Source organism: Pholcus phalangioides, unplaced genomic scaffold, assembly GCF_987345545.1.
Source record: "Pholcus phalangioides strain wild (caught in Gottingen) unplaced genomic scaffold, Ppha-v1.0 ptg000015l_1, whole genome shotgun sequence".
NCBI classification, from domain to species: Eukaryota; Metazoa; Arthropoda; class Arachnida; order Araneae; family Pholcidae; genus Pholcus; species Pholcus phalangioides.
Window position 1 is genome coordinate 51911944 of NW_028301608.1, and position 24661 is coordinate 51936604.

Genomic DNA, 24661 nt, shown 5'->3' on the forward strand with positions numbered 1-24661 from the left:
AGCTAATTCTATTTGCGGCCCAAAGAATTTTTTGTTTTTGGTGCAAGATGACACAGAATTGAAGAATTCTGATGTTTTTGTAGCAAAATGTAGATGTCGTCGGAAATTGTAGCAGATTTTCCACCCCTGAAGAATAGATCTATACAATGAACACAGATTCTGCAGAGAAATAAAATAATGGATAATCTTAACCCATAAAAAGCCAAAGCCATTAATATTGAGAATTACATCTCAGCCTGTCATTCATCAAAATCCATCAGTATAGTATGAACAAACAAAGGAAAATCATATAAGACTAATCATCGTCAATCTAAGAGCAAAAAAAAATGGGAAGGGGGTAGACAGATATAAGTACTATTCTATGACACATAAATTATACATATACACATACATAGACACACACATATATATATATGAGCATACATAATTTATTCACCATACATTAGTAATATTTATATTTTATACAGTTGCATGGATTTAAACCTTTTTCTGGCATCATTCACTTCACTAATCTGCAATAGAAATGGTGCAGCAGAAATCACTATACCTTATGCAAAATTCCCATCTGAATTTTTTTTAAGAATGCTTTATTCCAGTTTTGTGCATGTTTTCCCATTCCCCCAACCCACCCCAACTTCAAGAACAATACACCCAAAAGAGAGAGACTTTTTTAAAATTATATGTATATATATTATTTCACCATTTTGAATTACACAAAGGGAATAAAAAAGAAATTCAAACGGTCTGTTTCTCATTACCAAAATGTGGAAAAAAGAAAGATTGCTGTCGGTTAAATCTTACAGCCATCTGAATCGTCATTTGCCAAAATAAGACGCTTTCATGGACTCAAGTTATCTAGACATTGCCGAAATACAAAGCATAGAGGTTCGAGTCCTGGTGGAGACAAGATGACTTTTCTTTCCGAGTTCAACTCAGCATAACATCCAGAAAATATCTGTTTTCTTGACAAAGCATAGAGTTAGGTAAGATTATTTCATCAGTGCAAGTTATACATGCATGGGGTTAAACATACTTAATATTACTCTGAATTTTCTGTCATATGTTTATGATAAGTAACTATACAAATTCACAAAACTACATATTTATTTCGGAGTGAATTGTCAATCAAGGAATTACTGAATTGTTTTTTTATCATAAAAAAAAAGACAAATATTTTATTCCTTGTAAATAATTGTTATATTGATAATTTTTGAATCTATTCAGTAACAATATAACTGTAAAAACAAAGTAAATATAGTGAAACTTCGGTTAACAATCAGTTCACATAATGAGCAAAAATTTTGAACAAATTTTTTGTTAACAAGCGATGATTTGCATTACAAGCAAAAATTTTGCGCCTTGCTTTTTTTAATTTCACATTATCACAACTAAGTCAATGTTTTTTGCTGTCATCCACACATGTACCATTGAAATGTCGATAATATTCTTCCAGTAAGCGTGCCTTACTCAAGAAATGAAGACATATGCAATCATGACTGTTCACGCTTTTTCAAAGTCACAACAAAAAATAAGTTCACAGACAACAGTGAGTCAGTAAATCATCCTAAACAATTATTCTCCTCTCTCGTTGTTTAGAGTAGGTTATATGGGGGAATTCGATTCGATATATGAGCAATTCGGATAACAAACACGATTGCAGAATGAATTCAGCTTGTTAATCGAAATTCCACTGTACAATATGAGGATGTATTTATAGCCATTTACAAAATCCACAACAGGCAAATTGCCTAATAAGGTGACTGAAATTAAAAATGAGGGAGATCAAAGAACAATAATCTGAATATGTAAGTGCATGCATAGGATAAGATATAAATGACAACTTTTTTTTCTAATAATTTAAGAACTCTTCAAGCCATGAAATTCAAAAGTTGGAATGGTTTCATACAGGAAATGGGCAGTACACTGCAAGGAACATAAAGGTTACAAATGAGCATCATGTGCATTAGAATTTATTTATCAAATGCAAAAATCTGACTGGGAGTTGTGTGGAATTTACACAACTCCAACGATTCTCTCACCAAATGCAATACCATAAAACACAATCAGATTATTATTTTGGAATGAAAATGGGTATACAAACAAAAGAAAGTTTTCAAATTAATACTGTTGAAAGTGGGGAATGATTCATAAATTAAACTGAACATAATATGTATGGTTTGAACCAACATTTGAAAATTATGCCATAAATTATACATTTGGGAGATTTCATGTTCAATTTTTCTCACAAACACAAAGTAAGCAGTTGTTGTCATAAATTCTCCGAAAAAAAATAAACGAAGAACCTCGATTATTCAGTGTAATGGCGGAGAAGAGAAACAAATAACTGAAAACCATAGTTAAGCACTCTGGCAGGAATAATAAGTTACGATATAAAAATAGTCACAAAATGGTTCAAATAAAATTTACAATTCCTGCATTTTGCCAGTTTAAAATGATATTCGGTGTTTATATCCCTGTGTTATTCATTTGGAACAATCCCAATTTAAATTAAAAAAGTAAAAATACACACAAAACTAATATATACAATTGCAGTTTTTTAAATAGGGGACCATTCAAGTATTACATCAGCAAATTTTTATCTCCTCCCCGCACTTAAGCGGCCCTCAGTGCAGTTCAAATCACTCAAATTTCCCGCAGCACATTCTCGGATTATTTAAGTGATCTGCGGCATATAATTATGGATCACTTCAGTGATGCTTGGCACACTTGAGCGGCTCGGACATGTTTCCAGTCCAGATCACTTGGATCTGCGAAACATTTAGAGATCACTAAAATGGCTCTGTAGGGAACTTATCAATGGGGGATGTTACTTCAAGTGCCCACAAACTATTGAAAGGTTTTTCTCATTTTTGGCGCACCAAGTAAGATGCCATTAAAAATGTTTCATATTTACATAAAGGGGATGGTTGATGATGTAAGCATTATCCAAACACCCCCCCCCCCCTGTCATCGAAAGCCAGCAAATTGGAAACCCCCTCCCCCATCAATGCTGACGTAATACTTGGCCCCTAGCTACTGACAAATGGACTCATCTTATGTCCTAAATTAAAGTGGCATAATAAATCAAAAATTGTTGAACCTAGTTACAAGAGGGGTTACACGAGTTACACATGCCTGCTTTTCAAATCCTTTTAATAAAAATTGGGCTTCGTCAGATGTCATCATAGCCAATCTCATTTTATTCCCCCCCCCCTCCAATTCTTGCTAATATTTCATGACTAAAACACAACTGTTTAAGCAAAACAAGTTTGAATAATCTAAATTATTGTAACTTCAATAACACCATCTTACCCTCAACCTTACACTATCTGTGCACAATAATTTCATGCTCAGCTATTTTCCACCTTCTGTTAACTGTTGAAATTTTTGTATCCCAATTAATCCTTTCCCAGTATGACCAAGGTCCAAATTGGTAGCCTAAAAGCACCATAAGTATGTGACATAAAACAAAAATTTCTATGAGTTATGAAGTCAATTCTTGAATGTATGGCATCAAATAACATTTTTGTCCCACAAGGAATGGTTTTTTTCTCTTCCTAAATGCAACATAAACCAAATACTATTATGCTCAAAAAGTTACGAGACTTATTTTATTATGGAAGAATGAATACAGGTAGAACCAGAACCCATTTGTTTGAAGTAACTACCTTGTGCAATTATGTATTTTTGCTATTGTTCATACAAAGATGTAAATGTGGATTGCAAGCCTCTTTTTTATCACATCTTCTAGTTCCTTCATCGCTGCATTTCGGAACCCGAGAATTGTTGCTCCTTAAGCAAATTTTTTATCTGAGGAAAAAGTCACATGGGGCAACATAAAAGGAATAAGTTGGTTGTGAAAGTATTGGAATGTGATGTTTTGACAGGTAAAAAACCTGACACCATCAGGGACCCACGAATCCTTATAAATGTATGCATGATTCTGTGAGATGCAAGCGACCAGATCTTTAGAAGGCCAAGTCGTGGGCGCTCCATTACATTATGGTGATCTTGCCCCCATGTGAGTTTTTCCTTGGATAAATATTTTGCTCAATGGACAACGATTCTCAGGTTCCGAAGAGAAGCAGCGACAAAGGTACTAGAGGATATGACAAAATAAATCAAAAATACTTGCAATCCACACTTACATCTTTGTATGAACAATGGCAGAAATGCAAAATTGCACAAGGTAATTACTTCCAAGGAAACACCAAATAAACATGTTCTATCTGTATCCATTCTTTCATAATAAATGACTTGAAAGTTTTTGAACATAGTAAGTCTGCAATGCTTGAGTCAATATCAACAAGCTGCATTATACTAAGCCTTGGCAAATGACAATGGTTCTATTTTTAAATTAAGAACTTTGTGTGTATGTACAATATTATTTCAGTACAGGCCAAAAATCGAACGGGGTTCATACATCATGCAACAGTCCCTTCAGCTACAATTTATTACATATAATAACACTCAGGTACAGATTTTGGCAGTTGTGATAAAAAGTTCATGGGTAGAAATCCATAATACTTTGAGTGCAAAGCTAGGAGTCCAAAAGCTGTGATTAAATATAAACAATCATAGCACGAGTCCAATTTAGGCATTGATGATGCACCCGACAACGTGACCACAAAGCTTTTAGAATGATTCAAGTTATGTACAAAAGCAAAATGTGGGAGGAAAAAAATTCTAATTTTTTTTTTGTTTAATTTCCTAGGAACAACCCGGATATATGTAAATTATAATCCGTGAGAAATTAACCGCAATTCTCACAAAAACACTAAACTAGCACAAATAAGTAAAAACTTTTCTAATATAATAATCAAATAAAAAAACACTCAGACCAGTAACACACATACTGTTTACATATTGCAATGTTCAATCGACATTCACTGTTGTAGGAAACAAAATACACAAAATTTTTAGCTAGGTACAATACAGTTTTGTGCAAGAAACTAATAATCATGCTTGATTAGCTTTTCCTTTATAAATATTTGCAAAATCACAAACCAACTACAGTTGCAGCTCAAATTTATGAACCGACACAATTTTAGCAAGTAGTCCTCTGGGCCCAAGCAATATACCCATGTCTAAGAAAATCTTTTCCATTTATGAACTAATTGTTCATGTCTGTTCGTGTTCATAAAAAAGGAGCATTGAATGTAATTCCCAAAAATAAATTTTCATGAAAAATGATTTGAATAGATTAATGAACATTCATATTTATGTGTATCTTATAGTGAAATTTTCATGATTTATAGCACTACTGTGTTAATTAAAAAGGAACTGAATTTTAGTGTGTACAATTAAACAAAAACTATCACCGGAATCTTATTGTCGTATGGCAAGCATAAAAATCATTAAATTTATTTTAATGCAGGTTGGCATTTTGGTAGTGCATAGACTCATTATGCTTTAACAAATAACTATGGTACTTTATTGCCTAACATCAAGAACGAGTAAATTTTAAGATATTACAGGGCGGTATAAATTTTATATTAAAAAAAGGAGGAAAAAAATCATTTTATATATAAAGGAATGTACTTTCAGTTCACTTCATAGTTCAGTTATAATGCTAGATGTGAGAAGCTGAACTCTTTTTGCATTGCAGCTACGACACAATATATGATCATCTAGAGGATAGCAACTGTTTTCTGCATCAGACGATAGACGTAGTCCACAATCCTATGTAATAAAAAGCATATATCACAATCCTATGAAATAAAAAGTATTTCACTAGAAAAATACTTTTTCCTTTGCTTAGTTTTTGAGTGAAGCAGAAAATTTACTATTTTCAATTTTATTATACTTATAGAAAAATTTAAGAATTTACCTGTACTATGTAGAACAGTGTTCTTCAATATTTTTTTTACACCTGCTTTCCGGTAAAAATAGTTGAACAATTTCAAAAACTGATCGAAATGAGGATTAAATAATTTGCTGAACGATAATGCAAATAAAAACCAAATATGAAGAAAGTATTTTATTTATACTACGTAACATAAATGTAATGTTAATAGCAACTACATGAATCAGTTTAAACGTTTAGCAGACTGGTGATTGAAGACCACTGAATTAGATTATTTTGTGGGTATTTTCAAACTTTAGTTTTTTAGAATTCAGTGGGTTTGGAGAATAAAATTTATTCATGTTCTCCGTAAGTTTGGGCCTTGGATAAATATGAATTTTTTGTGAACCTTATTTATATAGTAGTCTTTGAGGCAGAAGCATACACAGGGAAATGGGCACGTGGGCTGTGCTTGAAATATACAAAAGGAAGCCAATTTTGGAGGCCCCCCATGCGAGAAATAGGCCTGGCACGCGGCTTTTGACAATATCAGATAAAGGAATAATTTTCCAAATAAAGAATTTTGAAGGGAGCAAAACAAATTAAAGTGAGATGGTGCGAGGTTTGGTCCGTGTGATGGATGTGATAAAACATCCGAGCATTTCTCTTGGGATTTGTTTTGTGACAAAAAAAAAAAAAAAATCTTAAAAAATTTATTGTTTTTGGTGAATTTTAGAAGCATGTCATAATTTCTCTTGGACAAATCACAAAATGTTTTCTACATGTTATGAATAAATATAATTTACACAGTAGAAGTTCTTACAATTTCTACTTAATGTCTGTTTAATTCGGTTTTTTTAAATTTCGACCTTTGTATCCTCATTTGCCAAAACAGGTCATATGCACACTGATCTTTAAACTTTAAGACTGAGATTCCCCTATTTAAAACAGGTACCCTATTTAATTCACTGCATAATATTAGATTTTGTGGAAATAAAATACCATCTCCATATGCACCTATTTGCATGTCAGCACATGTAAAAAGGTTGAAGAACTCTTTACAGGTAAATTCTTGGTGAAATTGTCAAACCATTGATTGGTGAAAAAATCTCCAGAGAGTTTATAAACATCTATAGATGTTCAAAAATATATATATATATAATTTCTAAAGCGCACCTTTGATCAAAATCAACTTTTGATTTCAGCAAACAATAATTACAATACTACAAGGTAACTTGTTACTCAATACTATAGTATTATATCAAGCAATTTTAGATGCTATGAGATACACTTTTACAGCTCAATACTTTTTGCTTTGATAGCGTTTTTGGAAAAATTCTATACCACATTCACTGAAATCAATATTATTTTAAAAAAATTGGAAATTTTTCCAGAAATATATACAGTTGAATCCTGTTGTAACACCACCATCCGTGTCGAAGAATTTAGTGCTATAACAAGTTTGGCTTTATATATTATTGTGTTTGGCTTTATTTTCAGAGACACTCCATTTATAATTCGCATATTTATTATGAACTGCTGTATCTCAGTATTTTATTAGTGTTACTCCATCATGGCCCCCCACATCATGATGCAGGGCCCCCCGGGATGCATTGCGGGCCTTCAGAACAGTTAAACTGACCCCTTTGTGAGTTTATAATGTGAAAAAAAATGAGAACCGCCCCAGACTGGAGCCTTGTCAGTCCCCCACTGTGGGGGCCATGTACTCCATAATATAAAACAACCTATTTTATATGCATTAAATTTCAAGATGAGAAATTCATAAAATTGTAAACACTGCACAATCACTTAAATATTAACAGTTACCAAAATATTTTTTGACATAAAACTTAACACGGAAACATACATTTACCTATGAAATTATTTTAGTTCTGCATGTGAATTTAGCAACACATTTTAAGTGTTGATTATAATACAAGTACAAAAACTAAATAAGCAAAGGAAAATAATGGCATCATTGCTTTTAATCTGCACTAGTTTTATAATCATAAATTTCTCGTTTCTCAGATATTGAAAGAAAAACTTTAAACATGATTTGAATGGAGGAAATTAGGGGGAGATGCATTAAAAATGTAATGGTCGGCGAGTAAAACCACGCACTGTTGAAAATCTTTTCTTGGCAACTTTGAACAAACAGCAGTAAGCTCATTGTACACTTTCTCTTATCAATAAATCGGTTTATTTGAATATGTTGGTTGTTTTCATCTTTACACACATTCAGGTATTCGGTGTGCTTCTTAAGACCCCCGACCACACTATTCCTTATTCTTCAAGCCATTTGCTCTATGTAAACTATTGTTATGCTGACCAATAACAACAGTGAAATGAAAAGGATAAATCCTCAACTCCTTTCCGGGGGAATAAAATGCAAAATGATGGGAAAATAAATTTTGTGGAAATTCTTGGGAAATGACACATTGACTTTGTATAAAAATCAAACAACAGTTGGTGTTATAACGAGTTGATGCTAAAACAGGTATATGGAAGATTTGTTGTTTGAAAATTTGTGGGCGCTAAGTGGGGTTGGAGCTACAACGAGGCTCAAATTTTTCATTTTTTTTTTGTGTCCTATAATATTCTTACTACGTGCCACCTAGTTTCATGTTTTAAAATTTTTTTTTTATAATGGTAAGTTATGTGATATCCAGCACAAAAACAATTCCTTAACATGAACACTTACAGCAAGGGTGCTCAACCTTTACAGGAGTGTGAGCTGCTTTATTGGTTTAATACAGGTCACAGGCCACTTAATTAAGTGATATGATACAGTGCTGCAGGTCATTTAAGTGGTTTGAAAATGCGTTGTGGGGCGCGGTAGCCCAGGTCGATAAGATACTTGCCTAAAGTACCAAAGGATGTTTAGAGGTGTCGCGAGTTCGATACCCGGTTCGTTCTTGTCAGAAAACTTTCCTGACACAGGGGTACAACAAAAAAAATACGACTTGACCACAGCAAAAAATTGCTACCGCAAGGAGTCCCCCATCGAGGGGTTAGCGCACCAACCTCTCGATGAGTATAAAAAAAACAAGCCTGCCGTTCGGAATTGGCAATAAGTTGTAGGTCCTAGTCTAATTAGCCCTCGTGTGCAGAAAATGACCGTGGTGCGACAAAAAATGATCAAATGAAAATGTGTTTCCAGTTGCCGAAGTGATGAGAAACTGCACCATGGGTCACTTAAGTGATCTGTAAATGTGCTAGGGACCATTTCAGTGATCTGGAACAGCACAGCAAGCCCCTATAATTAGCTGTAAGGGCCACAGACTATTTAAGTGCTCTGGAATTGTTCGTTGGGCACTCAAATGACCTGGCAGTGTTTTGTTGGTCACTAAAGCTATATGTAAATATGTTGCTGATCACTTAATGATGGGGATCTGCACTTTGGGTCAGTCCAAAGTGATCTGTAAATGATCCATGGGCTACTTGAGGGATTAGTAACTGTGCTACGGATCACTCAAGTTATGTGGAATTGCACAGTAGGGTCACTTAAGAGATCTATGAGCCGTTAAGTTCATTTTTTATTTAAAAAAATTTAAGTTAGGAGCCACATCAGATGACTGAAGGCAAAATTTAGTCTGCGGGACATGGGTTGAGCAGGTATGATTTACAGGACGAATGTGAGCAATAAATATGCAAATTGGAATAAAATAAAAATGCATCAGATATAAATCATAACCAATAGAATTTAATTTGCTTACTTCACAGCAGTAGCACTGCACATGAAAACTACGATCAAGAGCAACAACTCTGACAGTCTCTTCTTTTCCAGGTTCAGGCATTATTGGCTGCATGCAAACACAACATCTCGGGGCAAACTTTCTGAAATTGCACAAAAGAGAAAAATAATTAAGCAAAGTTTTAAACAAAAAAAAAAACAAAAAAAACACATGAAAACACAGGACTTAATTCTGATATGAAATAATGAAACTGTGAAAGCCATTGTCTTGAGATAAGACCTACAGAATGACCTGGGATAAATAAAAATGATTTCCTGAAGAAACCAAAGATAATTTTTTAAAACAAAATAACGTAACATACAGTTAAACATAAGAACAATCAAATGTTTATGTACTGCCAATAACTGACACAATACCAGGTTCAAGCAGTCGGACACAAGTTTCCAGAATAAAAGATATTCTAAACTATATCAGTAATGTATCATTCATCTTGAATCAAACAAAGAATAGTCTAAATTTGAAATAAAAATTAAGAAAATTTAGAAAAACATTTGTAAAATAACATTAATTTTCTATATGCTACCAGAAATATATGAACAATGAAAATCTTATATAACGATATTGATCTCTAGCCCCAATGCACTTTTCTTAGAGTTTGCACATTTTTAAAGAAAATTCATCTAGAACAAAAAATCTTTTAACCACGGCTGGACAAATCTAAAAAAAATTTGGGTGCCAGAGCAATTTTTTTAGGCACCAAAAAAACTTTTTACCCAAAGGAAAAGGTCCAAAATATAATGAATTTTTTCAGGGCACATAGTTTGGTCCTCTTTCATGTAATGGCAGATATGCTGCTTTAAATTCCAAATGTTTTGTGAAGCTTTTGGCCTGCAATTTAGTAACTACACGAAGAAAACTTTAGGTGCCAATACCAGGAGTAGCAAACAAATTGGGATACATGCGCAGCAATGGACGCTTACAAGATACAATGACGAGTTCACTGGCGTTTGAACGTATGGCCTAGAGAGAAAACAATCGCTATCATCGAGCATGGCTCTTGGCATGAGATGGGAAGCAGGGTGTGTTCGGTCCTTCAATGTTCCCAACTTCGAGGCACAAATGCGAGCTGATCTCCCGGTTAAACAGTCTCGCCGCAGAGAGCAACAGGCCTACAACGCTATAATTATTCATTCATTACACTTCACGCTCTATGAGTTGAGTTGAAAAAACGCATAGTTTAAAAAATTGGTTGCAGATGGCAGCACTACACATAACAAGCATTACACTGAAACAAACTTTATGGTAGGTTCACTATACGTACACACATTGCAACATGTACCAATTCGTTAGAGGTTCCGCAGAAGAATATGGACGAGGTGCATGTCTGGTTTAGTAGTAGTGTCTGTTTGTTTTGCAACCAATTTTATTTCTACATATCAAATGGACACTTTCATTAAAATATGTTATTATACACACTAAATTACATATAAGATAGTTTTTTTATTATTCGCAATTCAAAGAGAATTTTGTAAATTGGAGGAAAAATCACACCCAGATTTTCAAACAATTTTTTAAATTATATATGATTTAAAAATGGGGGGGATAAATATGTAAACCCAGTTACACACTTGTGGAAATCATTGATGCAATATATCTGATTAGTGGCATCAACTGTAAATGGGATACCATCCAAACATTTATGACACACAACACAGGTGAAGCAATTTGGATGAAATGGCTTTCCAGTAGCCCTCAAGATCTGAAAATCAAATTTAAACACCATAAAAATCAGATTAACTCACAGATTAAAACATCAATAATACACAGAAGCAAAAAAAATAAATATAAAAATGAAGAAAAATTAGAATACTACTAAAATTGGATTATGTAAATTTGATAGAATTGTAGAGCTGAAAGTTTTAATATTTTCAAATCAGTTAGTATTAATAGTATTATATTATTATTTAATAGCAGAAAAACCAAGATCACTGAACTCAACAATTTAACAATGATCTTTGTTCTTTGACTGTGAACAAATAGTTTTGAATTCATATATTTAAAATTTAAGCAGCAAATCATTTCATATCTTAAACACACTAGAATAAAAAATAAATAACGAGTCTGGTACATTGTTATTGACATGTAGTTAATCCATTAAGAATAGACACTTTCATAACTACATACTGACCCTTTCTAAAATTCTTCCTCCACATACACAGCACTTTTCCAGTGTATTCTGCAAATAAAGGAAAAAAAAAAACATTCATGCAAAGTTATGTAACTATTAAGTTGTCAACAATTTCAACTACAAATATTTAGACACCAAGCACACACAATGCATCTTAATTGACAAGAAGAAACAATTTTGGGCATTCAATTTCACACCGGGACATTGGATATTTCTTCCACAAAAAATTCCCTTCATTAAAAAAATAATATTCATACTATTATGTTGTTTATAATAAGCTGACTTTTAACTGAATATCTGATAAAAACAAGTTACTAAATCATACATTAACTCTTACATTATTCTGCAGAAATATTTTCAGCATGCTTACATCAAATGAGATAATTTCACACACGAAAAAGGTAATAATTTACATTAATTATATGTGTGTGTGCGCGCGCGCAGTTTATTCTCATGGTTTTAATGCTAAAAAATATTGAATTATAAGAATAAAGAAAACTTTTGAGAATTAAGAATGAAAATTTGATTTGAATTTTTTAAGGAACATAAAAAATTACTAAGAAGGTTCAGCCCATCAAAAATATGCAATATAATAACATAAATATACATTATGCAATAATAAAATATACATGTAATAACAATAAATTAAATGTTAATGGAAAAAGCTACAAACCAAATAATCATCTTCACAGTATGGTTTACCATCTTTAGCATAAAATGTTTTGCCTCTCAATTCTTTATCTAAAGAAAGAGAAAATTAAAAAAAAATTATATTTTTTGAGTAAATAGATGAAAATGCATGCGATGCCAAATTTTTCATGTATACCCCTCACATGTACATACAGAAGTGCATGTAACGGAGCTTATGGTATTTTACTGGCGAACTGTTGATCCCACATTTAATGCTGTTTTCACCCAACTTTTCTGTTTTTAGAATTAGAATATCAGCAAATATTGCACTTAGAAATTTGAATTTTTTGTTTGCATCAAAAGAGACAGTGCAACAACTTTGTAATTGAATTTTTTTAACACAGGATGTCTGTGTAAAGAGTTAACATTTTTATTTCAATAACTGTACAACCCCTTGCAACATGAATGATAATCTCAGTATTACACATTATTTGTGGATACTTTTTTTAATTGAAAGTATACTTCTAGGATCAATGGTTTGCCAGTAAATTACCATGTGCCCAGTTACTGTACGTGCCTTTGTATATCCCATGTGCACCTTGTATATGCCTTTTAACTAAAATATCTTCATATATCCACACATAATGGTCACAAGCAATCTAAATTTTGATGGAGAAAAATGGTTTTTCTTCCCTTTGAACAATTCATACTTATGAACTGAAAATTTCACATAATTGAAAGATTTTGTTAAGGTTATAACACGTTACCCCCTCTTAATCTTATTACTTACAACATATGTGGCATGTAAAACAGGCAATGTGGTACACATGATCCATAGCAGTGCAACCACTTCCTTCTCCAAGGACTTTCTCACCACATTTATAGCACATGCCTACAGGAAAAGAAAGAAAACATCTCTGAATCTTTTGTCCCATTCAGAGGGACTTGATGAATCAAAAAACAAAATAACGAGGGAAAAATCAAGAAGTTTTGAAAAAGAAATTGAGAATACAAATCACAATTTTGATCTGCAATTGAAATTTCACTTAAAAAACCACATTTTTCTTATTTAGGTTGTTCATTTTGTGGACACTTTAATCCTTTTCCATAGCTTAACCTCCTCAGTCTCCAAGGGCACTTTGAATTTCACATTTATTTTCTAGCTGTGAACAAGCCAGTCATTTGTGGGGGGGGGGGGGAGATATCACAGAACTTTGAGTCCAAATCAATTAGCACAATTTCTTTAAAGCAGCGGTTCTCAACCGGTGCTCCTTGTGCACTCTCCAGGGGCTCCGCGGCCGCTTGAGGAAAATAAAAAAAAACAGTAAAATTTAAAAAAATAATTATAAATATTTTCAAATAGTAAAAATAAATCAGTAACTTTGATGAATAATTAAAAAATTGGCCTACGGGACTACGCCATAGAATTTTTTACTTAAAAGGGCTCCACGAGTCAAAAAAGGTTGAGAACCACTGCTTTAAAGTACAAGAATGTTCTTGCACCTCAATTTGTCATTTTAATCAATGTTTTTTGCAACTTCAATATGTATTTTCTTACAAATTTTTGCAATGAATTTTAGCAAAAAGTCAACTAAGTGATTTGGTTATACTGATTTAACTAATTTCTTGACTATATATATCTAACAAAATTTTGCATTCAATTAACAAATGTTGCACACACATACCAATTACAGGTATTTCTTCTTCTTCTTCCTCCTCTACATATGAGCAGCATGTAAAAATATTTATTGGTACAAGATGATATGAAATGCAACACTTCACAAAGAGGAAACTTAAGTTATACAAGAGTCAAGTTTCTTTCATAAAAAAACAAAATATATAGACATAACTTTTTAATAAATAAAAAATGAATATAGGTTGAACAACATCTGCCAGAATATAATATACTGATAGGACTGGTTAAAAAAACATTTTATTTATACACCCCAACACAGAATTTGCTGAAAACTGAAATGTATGCCGCAGAACAATCTAAAAAAACATTTAAGAAAAGTGTAGAAAACACTATTCATGAAATTTTTAATGCAAAACAATATACAAAATTCTGCTTTTTTGGGGTTATACAACCATACTTACCATAGAAGTCTGGATCACCAGAATTCTCGAGATTCTGTACCATGAGATCAGTGAGTCGATCAACTTCGGCTTCTTTTCCAGATGATTGACCACCACCTCCAGGTTTCGTACGAGGATAATATGAAGAATATAAAGAGCCTCCACCACTTCCCACACTATAGTTTGAGCGATTGGACATCTGGCTTGGTGGACGTGGCGTTATAGGTTCATATATGGAATTTGTATCATAAGAACTCTAAGAGGTAAAGAGAAATAACAATATTCACAAATTTCAAATGAAAGAAAAAATTTTCACATTCAAAGTGATGCAACAGCTGAAAGATCAGAAGAGCTTTTTTAAGAGAGTTTAAGTATATTATGTTCAGTGTTGCTACTAATACATTTCTCACAGTTGTTAGTGATAAATGAATTCAAAAAGTGTTTAGTATATATATATATGCATTTATAACCCGACCCCAAAAAAATAGACACAGTGTAGAGGAAAAATAAGAACTGCCAAGATACAAAAAAAAAATAAAAAATTATACATACATAATTGATTTTCTGTGTGTTCTCTCCATACAAATCTACAATTTTAAATCTATCGTTGCCAAATTTCACATATATACCAAACAGGGCCCAACTTGAATGATAGGCTATTTTAAAAAAATTTCAGAGCTGGGCAAAAAAAAAAACTGTCAGGCAACAATGGTTCCTGGGTCTTAACAATCACTTTCGGACTGTTTACTTTGATTACCGTGGTTCCTCAGCAATGCATTTCAGACATGCATATGCATTTACAATGGCTTGTTACTTTTTTAATGCTGCCAGTATTATGTGCAATAGTTTATTCCTTTATAATGGTTTGTCACTTTTTCAATCCTCCCAGCAATCAAAGAAAAGCTGGGCAGCACCGGGTATCACAGCTAGTTAAATGTAATATAAAAAATTGTAATGAAAAATAATGTAAAAACCTTCGAAATCATTTTCATCTCCCCATTTATTTGGCTGGCACTTTACGAGACAGCTCACATTTTACTATCTATCCATGGCTACTACTACTACTTAACCGTACATGCACATCGTATATAATTATCTACGGAATTTCTAATGAATTGTCACATTCCAAAATATGTGTTCTGAGTATGTGTAGCCCTAACATATTTATGTTGTCAATTTCGACATTTTTTGTGTTTGTGCTGCCATCTATCTTTCATTTTCTGAAGTAAAGATGGAAATACTTGAATTTTCGTGTTATGTAATTTGTGTTGTAGGTCTGACTACTCTCTGTGGAGAGACTTTTCAACTGGGAGACTGGCTTGCATTCGCACCTCAAAGCTGGAAAACCACAGAAAAACAACTTCAGCCGACCACCACTGTGCCGTCAACTGGGTTCAAACCTGAATCCTCAGAACGAGAGTCCAGCAGAATGCCCACATGACCGCACAGCGGCTTCTATCCATGTCTACACCCTGGACAAGAAGGCAAATGAAATGTGTACAGTATGTTCAGGTTGCAGGTCAAATTTATCGGATAACTACCGTTTGTCGACTGCAAACTGGTGTACGTTACAGAAATTGAAGTGATATCAAGGATTAGCACATGTTTGAGCTAACATTTCTGAAACTCAAATTAGTTCAGAATAAGTTTGTGAATGAAAATTTTATCCCTTTTTGGTTTCGAATTGGTGAGTATCTGCAATAATTTGCAACTATTGGCTATGTCCCATTTATTGTCCTGTTTTGGTCATCCCAATGTACTATTTACATAGAAGATTTATAAGAGTCATCCTGTGCAACAAAGTGCTACATCTAAACAAGCATTTACAAAATTTAACTTAAATTCAATTAAAATTCGCATAAAAAGTCTGTAGTTTAACTTGATTTGTTCAATGAAACCGATTCGATGTCTTGATTTATGTACCTATATATAACATTTTGGATAAGTGACCATATTTAAAAATATTTGAATCAATACTTTGATCAAATTTTCCGGCATGCTAAAACGAACGTCAGAATTTCATTTGCTTTTCGAAATTGGATTTATTACAACTGTTTGAAAAAAAAAAAGTTGTTTGGAATTAAAATTTTTAACTGGTTAATCAATTCCCAGCCCTAGAAATAAAAAAAAATTGTTCTTAAAATTGGGGGTGGGGCAATTTTCCTTAAGGAAAATTTTCCCTGCTAGTAATCTGCAAAATAATAACAGAAAACACGATTTCAATAAGTTGCATCTTGTATACTGAACTCATCCCCTTTGATAGCTCAGTTGGCAGAGCTGGTGGACTGTAGAAGGAACATCTGTTATACCAAACATTTTGTAAATAAAACACTACATTTTCAGATAGGAAAAAATTATGAAAAAATTGATAAAAATATCTAAAAATATTTTAACCATGCATTATGAGAAAGCTATCAGAATTTCATTAGTCTAAAAAAAAAAAAAAACCCACCTTAATTGTTTGCAAATTTACACTGATGGATTAGGTTAGGGGTTCTCAAACTGTGAGCCTCCAACCTTCCCTGATAAAGGTTCTTCCAAAATATTCTTTGTCAAACAGCTCTGGGGAGTTAGTGGAGCTCACGGATAAGCACTAAAAAGGGGCAGGGGCGCCACAAGTGATGAAAACGTCTGAGAACCTTTTGGATTAGGTTGTAGTGCTCTTTCAATTTCCACTAAAAATACTTACAGCAGATGATTGGGGCCTGAATCTAGCATAACCAGACTGTGCATCATAAGTGGAACCACCAGGAGATGCTGGTCCAGACATACTGCCATCAGGTGGTGATGGTGGAGGAGGGGGCATCGCATACTTCTGTATCACAGGTGGGGAGTACGAGACCTGTGGATGTAACTGTGGACCAGAGCTCTGGCTGGCTGCAGTGGAGTATGGTGGCTGATGCTGCATTTGAGCTGAAGAGGGAGGAGGTGGTAGAGGAAGATCATTTATGTTACTGTATATTGGACCTCCTATAAAAGAAAAAAAAAGCTACACTCACACAGTAAAGAGCAAAATAATTTTGCTTAGCTGGCAATTTGTTTATACATTATACTGATCAAATTACAATTGCAATAATGAAATCAAGAAAACAAGATTGTTAGTTATTAAACTGAAGACATTCAATGAATAATTATGTATTTAAGGGTACTCACAAATTACCAAGGGTCACAAAAAAATACGACCCCCTTTTGGCCAATCAGAATGTTGGGGCAAAGTAGCGTGCATTTTTAAAGTTTTACCAGAGCTTAAATTTGCAATTAAAATGAATTGAAAATTTTCAATTAATGTTTTTGGAAAAAATGAAAGATTGAATAAAGTTTTAATAATAATGCAGTTGAAAGCATTAAATTTTTGTTTCTAACTAGGCACCTACTACCCAGACAAAGCTCTATTACAACGTCCATAGCTGAAAGTTTGAGAGATGAAAAGAAACCATGTTCAATCGCAGCATACAAAACCACCACTGTTGCTATTTAGCTGGCTATTTGTGAACTACCTGATGCCTTCCTTACTACAGCTTTGCCTACTCAGTTGCCTTGCTTAGTATTGCTACTTAGCAAAAACTAGTTCCAAATTTTTTTTTTCTACAGTAATTAGAGCATGTTTTATCATTTTCAGCCAAAGATGGGTTCCAGGGCTAAATCAGCCTGCTTTTATGATATCTTATTCACTTAATATAATCCCCTAAAGTTCCCTTCTGATTTCAACGGTTGACAATTAACCATTTAAAGGCCGAACTATGAACAAAATCACTTATTGTTTTGAAATTTGGAATTCGAGGTCCTTTTGCATGACTATACATAGATCAACTTTGAAATTGTTTTCCACGATGTTCCATAAATGGAAAATTGGTACTTGGAGAGGTGAAAGCGGAAACCGGTATCGCGCCTATATTCTCACGATTTTTTATTTCTAGAGTACAGTTATCACACAAAATTTTCTATTTTCTACTATAGATTCAAATTATCTTGAAAGACCAATGTTCCATAAATGGAACATGCATATTTAAACGCATGTAGCTTGTTCACGTATAACAGTACAAAAAAAAAATAATTGATTTACTTTGATTGATATATTAAGTGGTAGAAACATACAAAACAATTTTCAATTTACTTCAAAATTAAAATTTTGTTGAATTGAGAAAAAATGAAAAAACATATCAAATTTCAAAATTCTGTCAAAAAGTTTATATTAACCTGAAGTTTTGAATTTATTTCAAAAATACTTTGAACTCTTTTTTTATATACGATAAAAAACTGGAAATATTTTAATCAATTTTCATCTGTTATTTTTGCAAATAATAATAATAATAATAATGTGATCCTCACGTATTCCCAAGGGATCAGCATGATCCATCCAGGGAATTTGTTAGTGTTAGTAAACATCCATGCCCGAACCAGGATTCGAACCCAGACCTGCACAGTGAGAAGCTAGTTCCCTAACCACTCAACTCCCAGGCGGCAAAAAATAAAAACTATGTTCCATTTATGGAATATTGGCCTTCAAACAGTTAAAGGGTTATGATATCTCGGATAACAAAAATAATTTTCTGGAAAATTGTTTAATTCGATCCAGAAATGACCCAAAAATTTGAATATGTTTCTCTCTAGCGGAAGACCAACTGTACAAAAATACAAATACTGACGGAAGGCTGAGATGTACAACTTAATAATTGGATGAAGGGGAATTTGAGGGAAGATGGAAAACTGAACGTATTTCTTATTTTAAACTATGCATGCCACGAAGTAGGATTTGTGAGCCATAGTAAAAAAAACCAGCAGAGTCAGAGAAATGGCAAAAAATGCTTTTTAAAGTAATATAAAAGCTTTTCAAGCTGATGTGCCATGTGATACAGCAAGCTCATTTCTCTGTCACATACATGCAGATCGAAAAGGAAAGTTCCTAGAATATTCAGACTGTTCAGTTTGGAGTGTCTTACAGTATGCACCAGAGTAAGAAAAAATAAAATAAAAATTGTATCGTTTTATCGTAGTTCCCCCCCAGCAGTCCTTCATTTTCCTCTCATTCATAATTTTCAGCCCTTTCAGCAACAATTGGTGATTTTTCCAACTTGTGGCAATATTAAAAGGAAACAATCGGCAATATCCTGTATTTTGCTTTTTGCCATACTTCAGATCACAGTTTCCCATATTTTTCTCAATGAGCCTCGAGTCATGATGAATGCTTTTTCCATGAAACATGTTTTAGTTTACTGCGATTTGCTGCAGTCCTTTATTTCCTAATTTTAGCAATAATCAGCAAATTTGTCCAGGTGTTTGCATTGTTCCTATGAAAACGTATCTGGGGGATTAGAAAAGCATTCATTAAAACAAGATTTTTTTTTTGTTGTAATGGAATTAGTTAAAACGAGATTCAACTGTATACATTTCCTTCCTGTAAAAAAGTATCTTAGTTACTTAAAGTTGTATACAGTGCCAAAATTTCTCATTCTTACCATATTTTCTAACTTTGGGTTAAATTCTGACGCTCTATCTTTAGCAAATTCATGAATATGGATTGCATCATACATTTTAGTGATGTATTATCTCTCCCCCCCCCCCACAAAGAAACAGCAACAGAAGTGACTTCACCATCATGCTAGGAGCAGGTGGTCTTATAATCCAATAAAGCCATCAGCTGCCCCCTACATGACAAAGACCAGTGTACTAGTAGTTACTCACAGACATTTAAATTTTCTTTCCATAAGAAACAGCATTTCTCATACTGTGTGTCACCACCAGGCTTAATATTCAAGTTTTTTTTTATACTTTCATCATTACCCCCAGCTAATCAAGGTTTTATTGTACAGTAGTAAATGATTTATGAAAAATAATTTTGAAGGTAAATTGAGTTTTATTTTTAATGAAAATTATAAGAGGGAAGAAAAAAAAGAAACAAAAACATTCACCATGTGAATATCATGATCATTCAGGCGAAATTTCTTTTTTTAAAGTTAACCATATGAGCAATTTTCTACCTGTATTCGAAGATTTCACGGGCACTTGTGGCTGAGCAGCTTGGGATTCGTAAACTGTACCATTAGGTTTCAATCCAGAGTATACTTCATTTCGAGGCTTTGGGGGAACAACTGGCCCGATTTTTTTCCCACCAGGAGAGTACTGTTGTGGTGAATAATTAGAAATCTGCATATGGTTCATATCATGCACCAACATATCTGGATTAGTGGTCATCTTTCTGAAATGAAATAAAATTGTTAATTCCCTAAGAAAGAATAATTTTGATCTCACCACATTTCAATATAAACATACAGAGCCGTAACTAGCCATTCCTATGCAAGAATTTACATTTTTACTCCTTCTGGGGCCCCCTTCCAAGTTGACCCCGTGCAGGTGCACTTGCCTAGTTACGGCACCTGTAAACATATATAAAATATTCATTAAACATTAAACTAATCAAATAAATGTAGCTTTAGCATTCGGATGAGCCAAACATTGAATGTTTGTCAAAATGCCACAGGCCACTTGAGTGATCTTTAAACGTGAAATGTGTCATTCAAGTCAGGGGCAGAACAAGATGGGAGCAAAAAGGGCAATTGCCTTGAAAGTGAGATATTCCAAACTTAATTTACAAAACAAAAATTTCGTTCATTTCAGTACTAGTATCAAATTTAATTTTTTAAAATCATCTACTTTTAACGAATAAAATTAATTTAATTTGTTTTAAAAAATTTAAATGTTGTTTCTATAGACATTCCAGAAACATTTTCTTTCTTGAATTTTTTTGGTTGATATTTCTAAACGAAAGAATCAGAAGAAAAACTAACGGAAAAGAAATTTATAAAATCAATTTAAATCTCAATTAGGCCGGTAAAAGGTTAAGCGCTCTGGAACTGCGCCAAATGTAGTGCCGTATTTACAGGGGACGGGACTATACACCAGGGCGGCAAATTTGAGGAAAGAGTGACCAAGAAAATTAGTGGAATGAAGAAGGGCAGAGAAATTTATATAACCCTAAATAAATCAACCTCTGCCACAAGGACAGAAAGGGACTAGGTCAACGAGCCTTGGAGCAAGAGTGGTAAACCTTTTTGAGAGTGCAGGCCACTTCATTGGCTTGAAAACGTATCATGGGCTGATTATCTCTACAAAGTCTGAAATGGACGAAGACGTTCCAGATAGAGAGTATGGGTATGTTTTGGATTTGTGAAAGGCGAAGAAAATGAAAGATCTCGTCAGAGGCGGAAATCTCAAAAACAAGTCTATGTTTCACAGAAGGGTGAGGAGAAAAAGATTAAAAAAAGATCAGTGAAAACTTGGATGAGTCTATTTTAAGGGCGGAAACAGCTGTAAAAGAGTTAAGTGATTTGGAAATGTGCCGCAGGCTACTAAACCCTTACAGCGGTAATCCCGAGATATCTTGCCAAATTTGATCCGCTTTATTTCGGTCACCCTGAAATATCTCAGGTTCTTAACATGTTTTTTCCAACGCGGCAGTTATAATGCAGATCAGGAAAATTTTAAAAACTGCTTAAAGGGTTAAGTGACCCGAAATGCGCCATGGATAATTGAAGTGACACTGCGCAGCAGGCTACTTGAGTGATTTGTAAATGTGTCGCGTGCTACTTAAGTCTGGAACGACATAGCGGGCCACTTAAGAGATCTGGAAATGTGCAGCCGTACACTTAAGTAATTTAGTAATGTGCCATTTAGCTCATTTTTACAAAATTAGGTTTGAGGTCGTGAGACACATCAGATAGCCGCAATTGGCCCATGGGTTCAGCATGATGACCTAGACAGTTTGCAATCACGTGAGTGAGCAAAAGAGTGACTTACAGTATGAGCAAGCATGTGAATGGCAAAATGAGTAGCCTACAGTGCAAGGGACCAAGTCAGTGAGTGACTTAAGGCATGCAAAAGTATATAAGTGACCAAAATAGTGTGCAAGCATGTGAATGACCAAAAGAGTGACTTGGAGATACAGGTGTACTTGCAAGAGATGGGGGATAGCTCACAAAAATTAGATATAGTTGAAATTTTCAAGGAGTTTGCAGGTAAATTTGCCTGATAGGACCTCCGAAAAATCACTTGGAGCCCATGGTGCTTATGCGGGTGGACCTGGGAAGGGACTCGTGATCATAACACAAAAAACAGCAGATTTCAAGAGATCTGAAAATTTGTGTGACCCATTTGCCCATGCGAGAAATAGGCCCTGATCACAAGCAGTGCCGTCTTAGTGAAGTCACTCCCCGCCACATTTGGCAATAAATGAAGGGGGACCAGACACTGCACTTCAACCCCGTCTTAACGCATGCGCCAACCTAGGGGCCTCAGATAAATGAGATGTAGTTGGATTTTTGAGAATTTGTCAGGTAGGGCCTTAGAAAAATCAATTGGCCAGTGATGCTCTTAAGACACACAGCCCCAGTCACAAATAATTCATTGTAAACAAGCGAAGGGGGAGCTGATTTCCACACAGGAAATTGGGACATTCGCCCAGGGTCACATAATTTAGGAGTCTACAAATTAAAAAAAAAAAAATTTGGGAGGGGGGAAGAGACGTAGGGACCATCTTTTTTTCCTTGTTTAGGCCAGGGCCCGCCCCCCCCCCCCAACCCAACTTCAAGCCCTAGAGTGGGATCATAACGAAGTCACAGCGACTAAATTCTTTACCAAAGTAGTGGTATGAGATATAAAAACAATTTAAAAAAACAACAAATAAAAGACTAATATAATCAGCCAAAAAACTGCCACACCTTCACAAAACAATGGGGGGGGGAAGAGATAATCAAAGATAAGCACTTACTTATCCGGAGGAAAGATTATCACTTTAATTCGCTACAATATTGTGACGAAATAATCGGTCGCTTGTCTCAAGACTTGTCAAGAAATAGCAACACACACAAGGCTAGGGAGACAACAGTCAATCTCCAGTCGAGGGAAAGGAATGTTGTGAGTAGTGTGTGTTGACTCACTACTAACGGTAGATGGCGCTACTTTCCACGATTGTATCAGATGGTCGAGATTGCATACATTTCGCATGAGTCACACGGACGGGGTCACTATGCTACGGTATCCAAATAATCCGCTAGGCAGATTCATAATAATATCGCGAGGAGCTTTTTTCTTTATTGCATTATTTTCAAGCCATTATGCATTGCATTGTGTCCTCAAGTTTTACTTTTTCCAAGTATTTTCTACAGCAGCCTTCCTCTCTCCTTCCCCGGGGCCACAACTAGATGCAGCCGATGCAAGCACGCATTTTGGCGCCCCTGTCTATTGTGAGGGTTTATTTTGACGCCTCCTCTAATTCAGGGCACCAGACCCGTCTGCTCCCCCCAATAGTGGTCCTGCCTTTCTCCCCCTCTGTTTTGTGGGGGTATTTTTTTGGAGTGGGAGGGGGAATGGTGATCTTTCCATACGGAGAGCTCAATGTGGCCCTTGCTTGCATGCATGGCCGCAACTGAGAGGGGATTGTAGGTGGGTCTGGTGCCCCGGGTCAAAGGAGGTGCCGAATTCACCTTTCAACCGTTTTTTTTTTTTTTCAGCATTACACAGGAGCATCAAAATATGTGCTCGCCCCGACTGACCAAGCATCTAGTTGCGACTCTGTTTGCATGCTCCCCCCCCCCACACCCCCATATGCAAAAGGGAACTGACCGAAAAATTACTGCGCATTTACTAGGGGGTCTTTTAACATTACCTCCTGTATATATGTATCAAAGAAGTAATGGTCTCAGCTGCCTATAATCAAGGACGGCAAGTTCAGCGGGGTGGCAAATTTTAGGAATGAGTGGGTCAAGAGAATTAGTAGAATTGAAGAAGGGCGGCAAAATTTGTACAGCCCACAGGTTGTATTAGCGACGCGTCGCCTCTTGTGTCGATTTGCGCTGTTCTTTTGATTTCCGTTGGCTACAAATCAGAGTGTGCTGTTCTGCGTCGTGTCGCGAACGCTGCGCGCGGCTCAATTTGCGTTTAAATAAGCCGGGTTTTCCTAGGAGTAGAATTTCTGCACCGTGTGCAGCGTAAAAATGCTGATTGTTTAAAAATCTGAAATTCAAGTTTTTTTTTACCAATCAGCGTTTCTACGCTCAGGGCCGCAACTAGGGAGGAGCAGGCGGATCTAGTGTCCCGGGCGCTGGACCCGAGGGGGGGGGGGTCGCAAATTTCATTCTGAAATCTCTCCTTCAGCACTACAAGGGGGCGTCAAATTGAGCTCTTGCCCCGAGTGACCAAGCATCTAGTTGCGGCCTTGTCCACGCTGCACGCGCTGTAGAAACCTGCCCCTAGGAAAACCTGGCTTTTGTCTAAATGTGCCCTGGAACTGTG

At 34.9% G+C, this 24661-nt stretch overlaps 1 protein-coding gene across 2 annotated transcripts; it reads right to left on the reverse strand.

The window, feature by feature from the left end:
• Nucleotides 1-4555: 4555 nt before the first annotated feature.
• On the reverse strand, nt 4556-23283 carry LOC149076179 (lipoma-preferred partner homolog). 2 transcript variants are annotated; one of them, XM_089243725.1, is made up of 11 exons: nt 23139-23281; nt 20353-20570; nt 17064-17344; nt 14396-14630; nt 13984-14016; nt 13089-13190; nt 12342-12409; nt 11669-11716; nt 11109-11239; nt 9502-9622; nt 4705-5682 (listed from the first exon to the last, which is right to left on the reverse strand). In XM_089243725.1, the coding sequence occupies exons 2-11, from the start codon at nt 20564-20566 to the stop codon at nt 5554-5556; spliced, it is 1362 nt and encodes a 453-aa protein (XP_089099851.1). In that variant the 5' UTR covers nt 20567-20570; nt 23139-23281; the 3' UTR covers nt 4705-5553. The 2 variants fall into 2 exon arrangements, with proteins under 2 accessions (XP_089099852.1, XP_089099851.1); XM_089243726.1 differs by lacking the exon at nt 13984-14016 and having other exon boundaries at nt 4556-5682; nt 23139-23283.
• Nucleotides 23284-24661: the final 1378 nt, after the last annotated feature.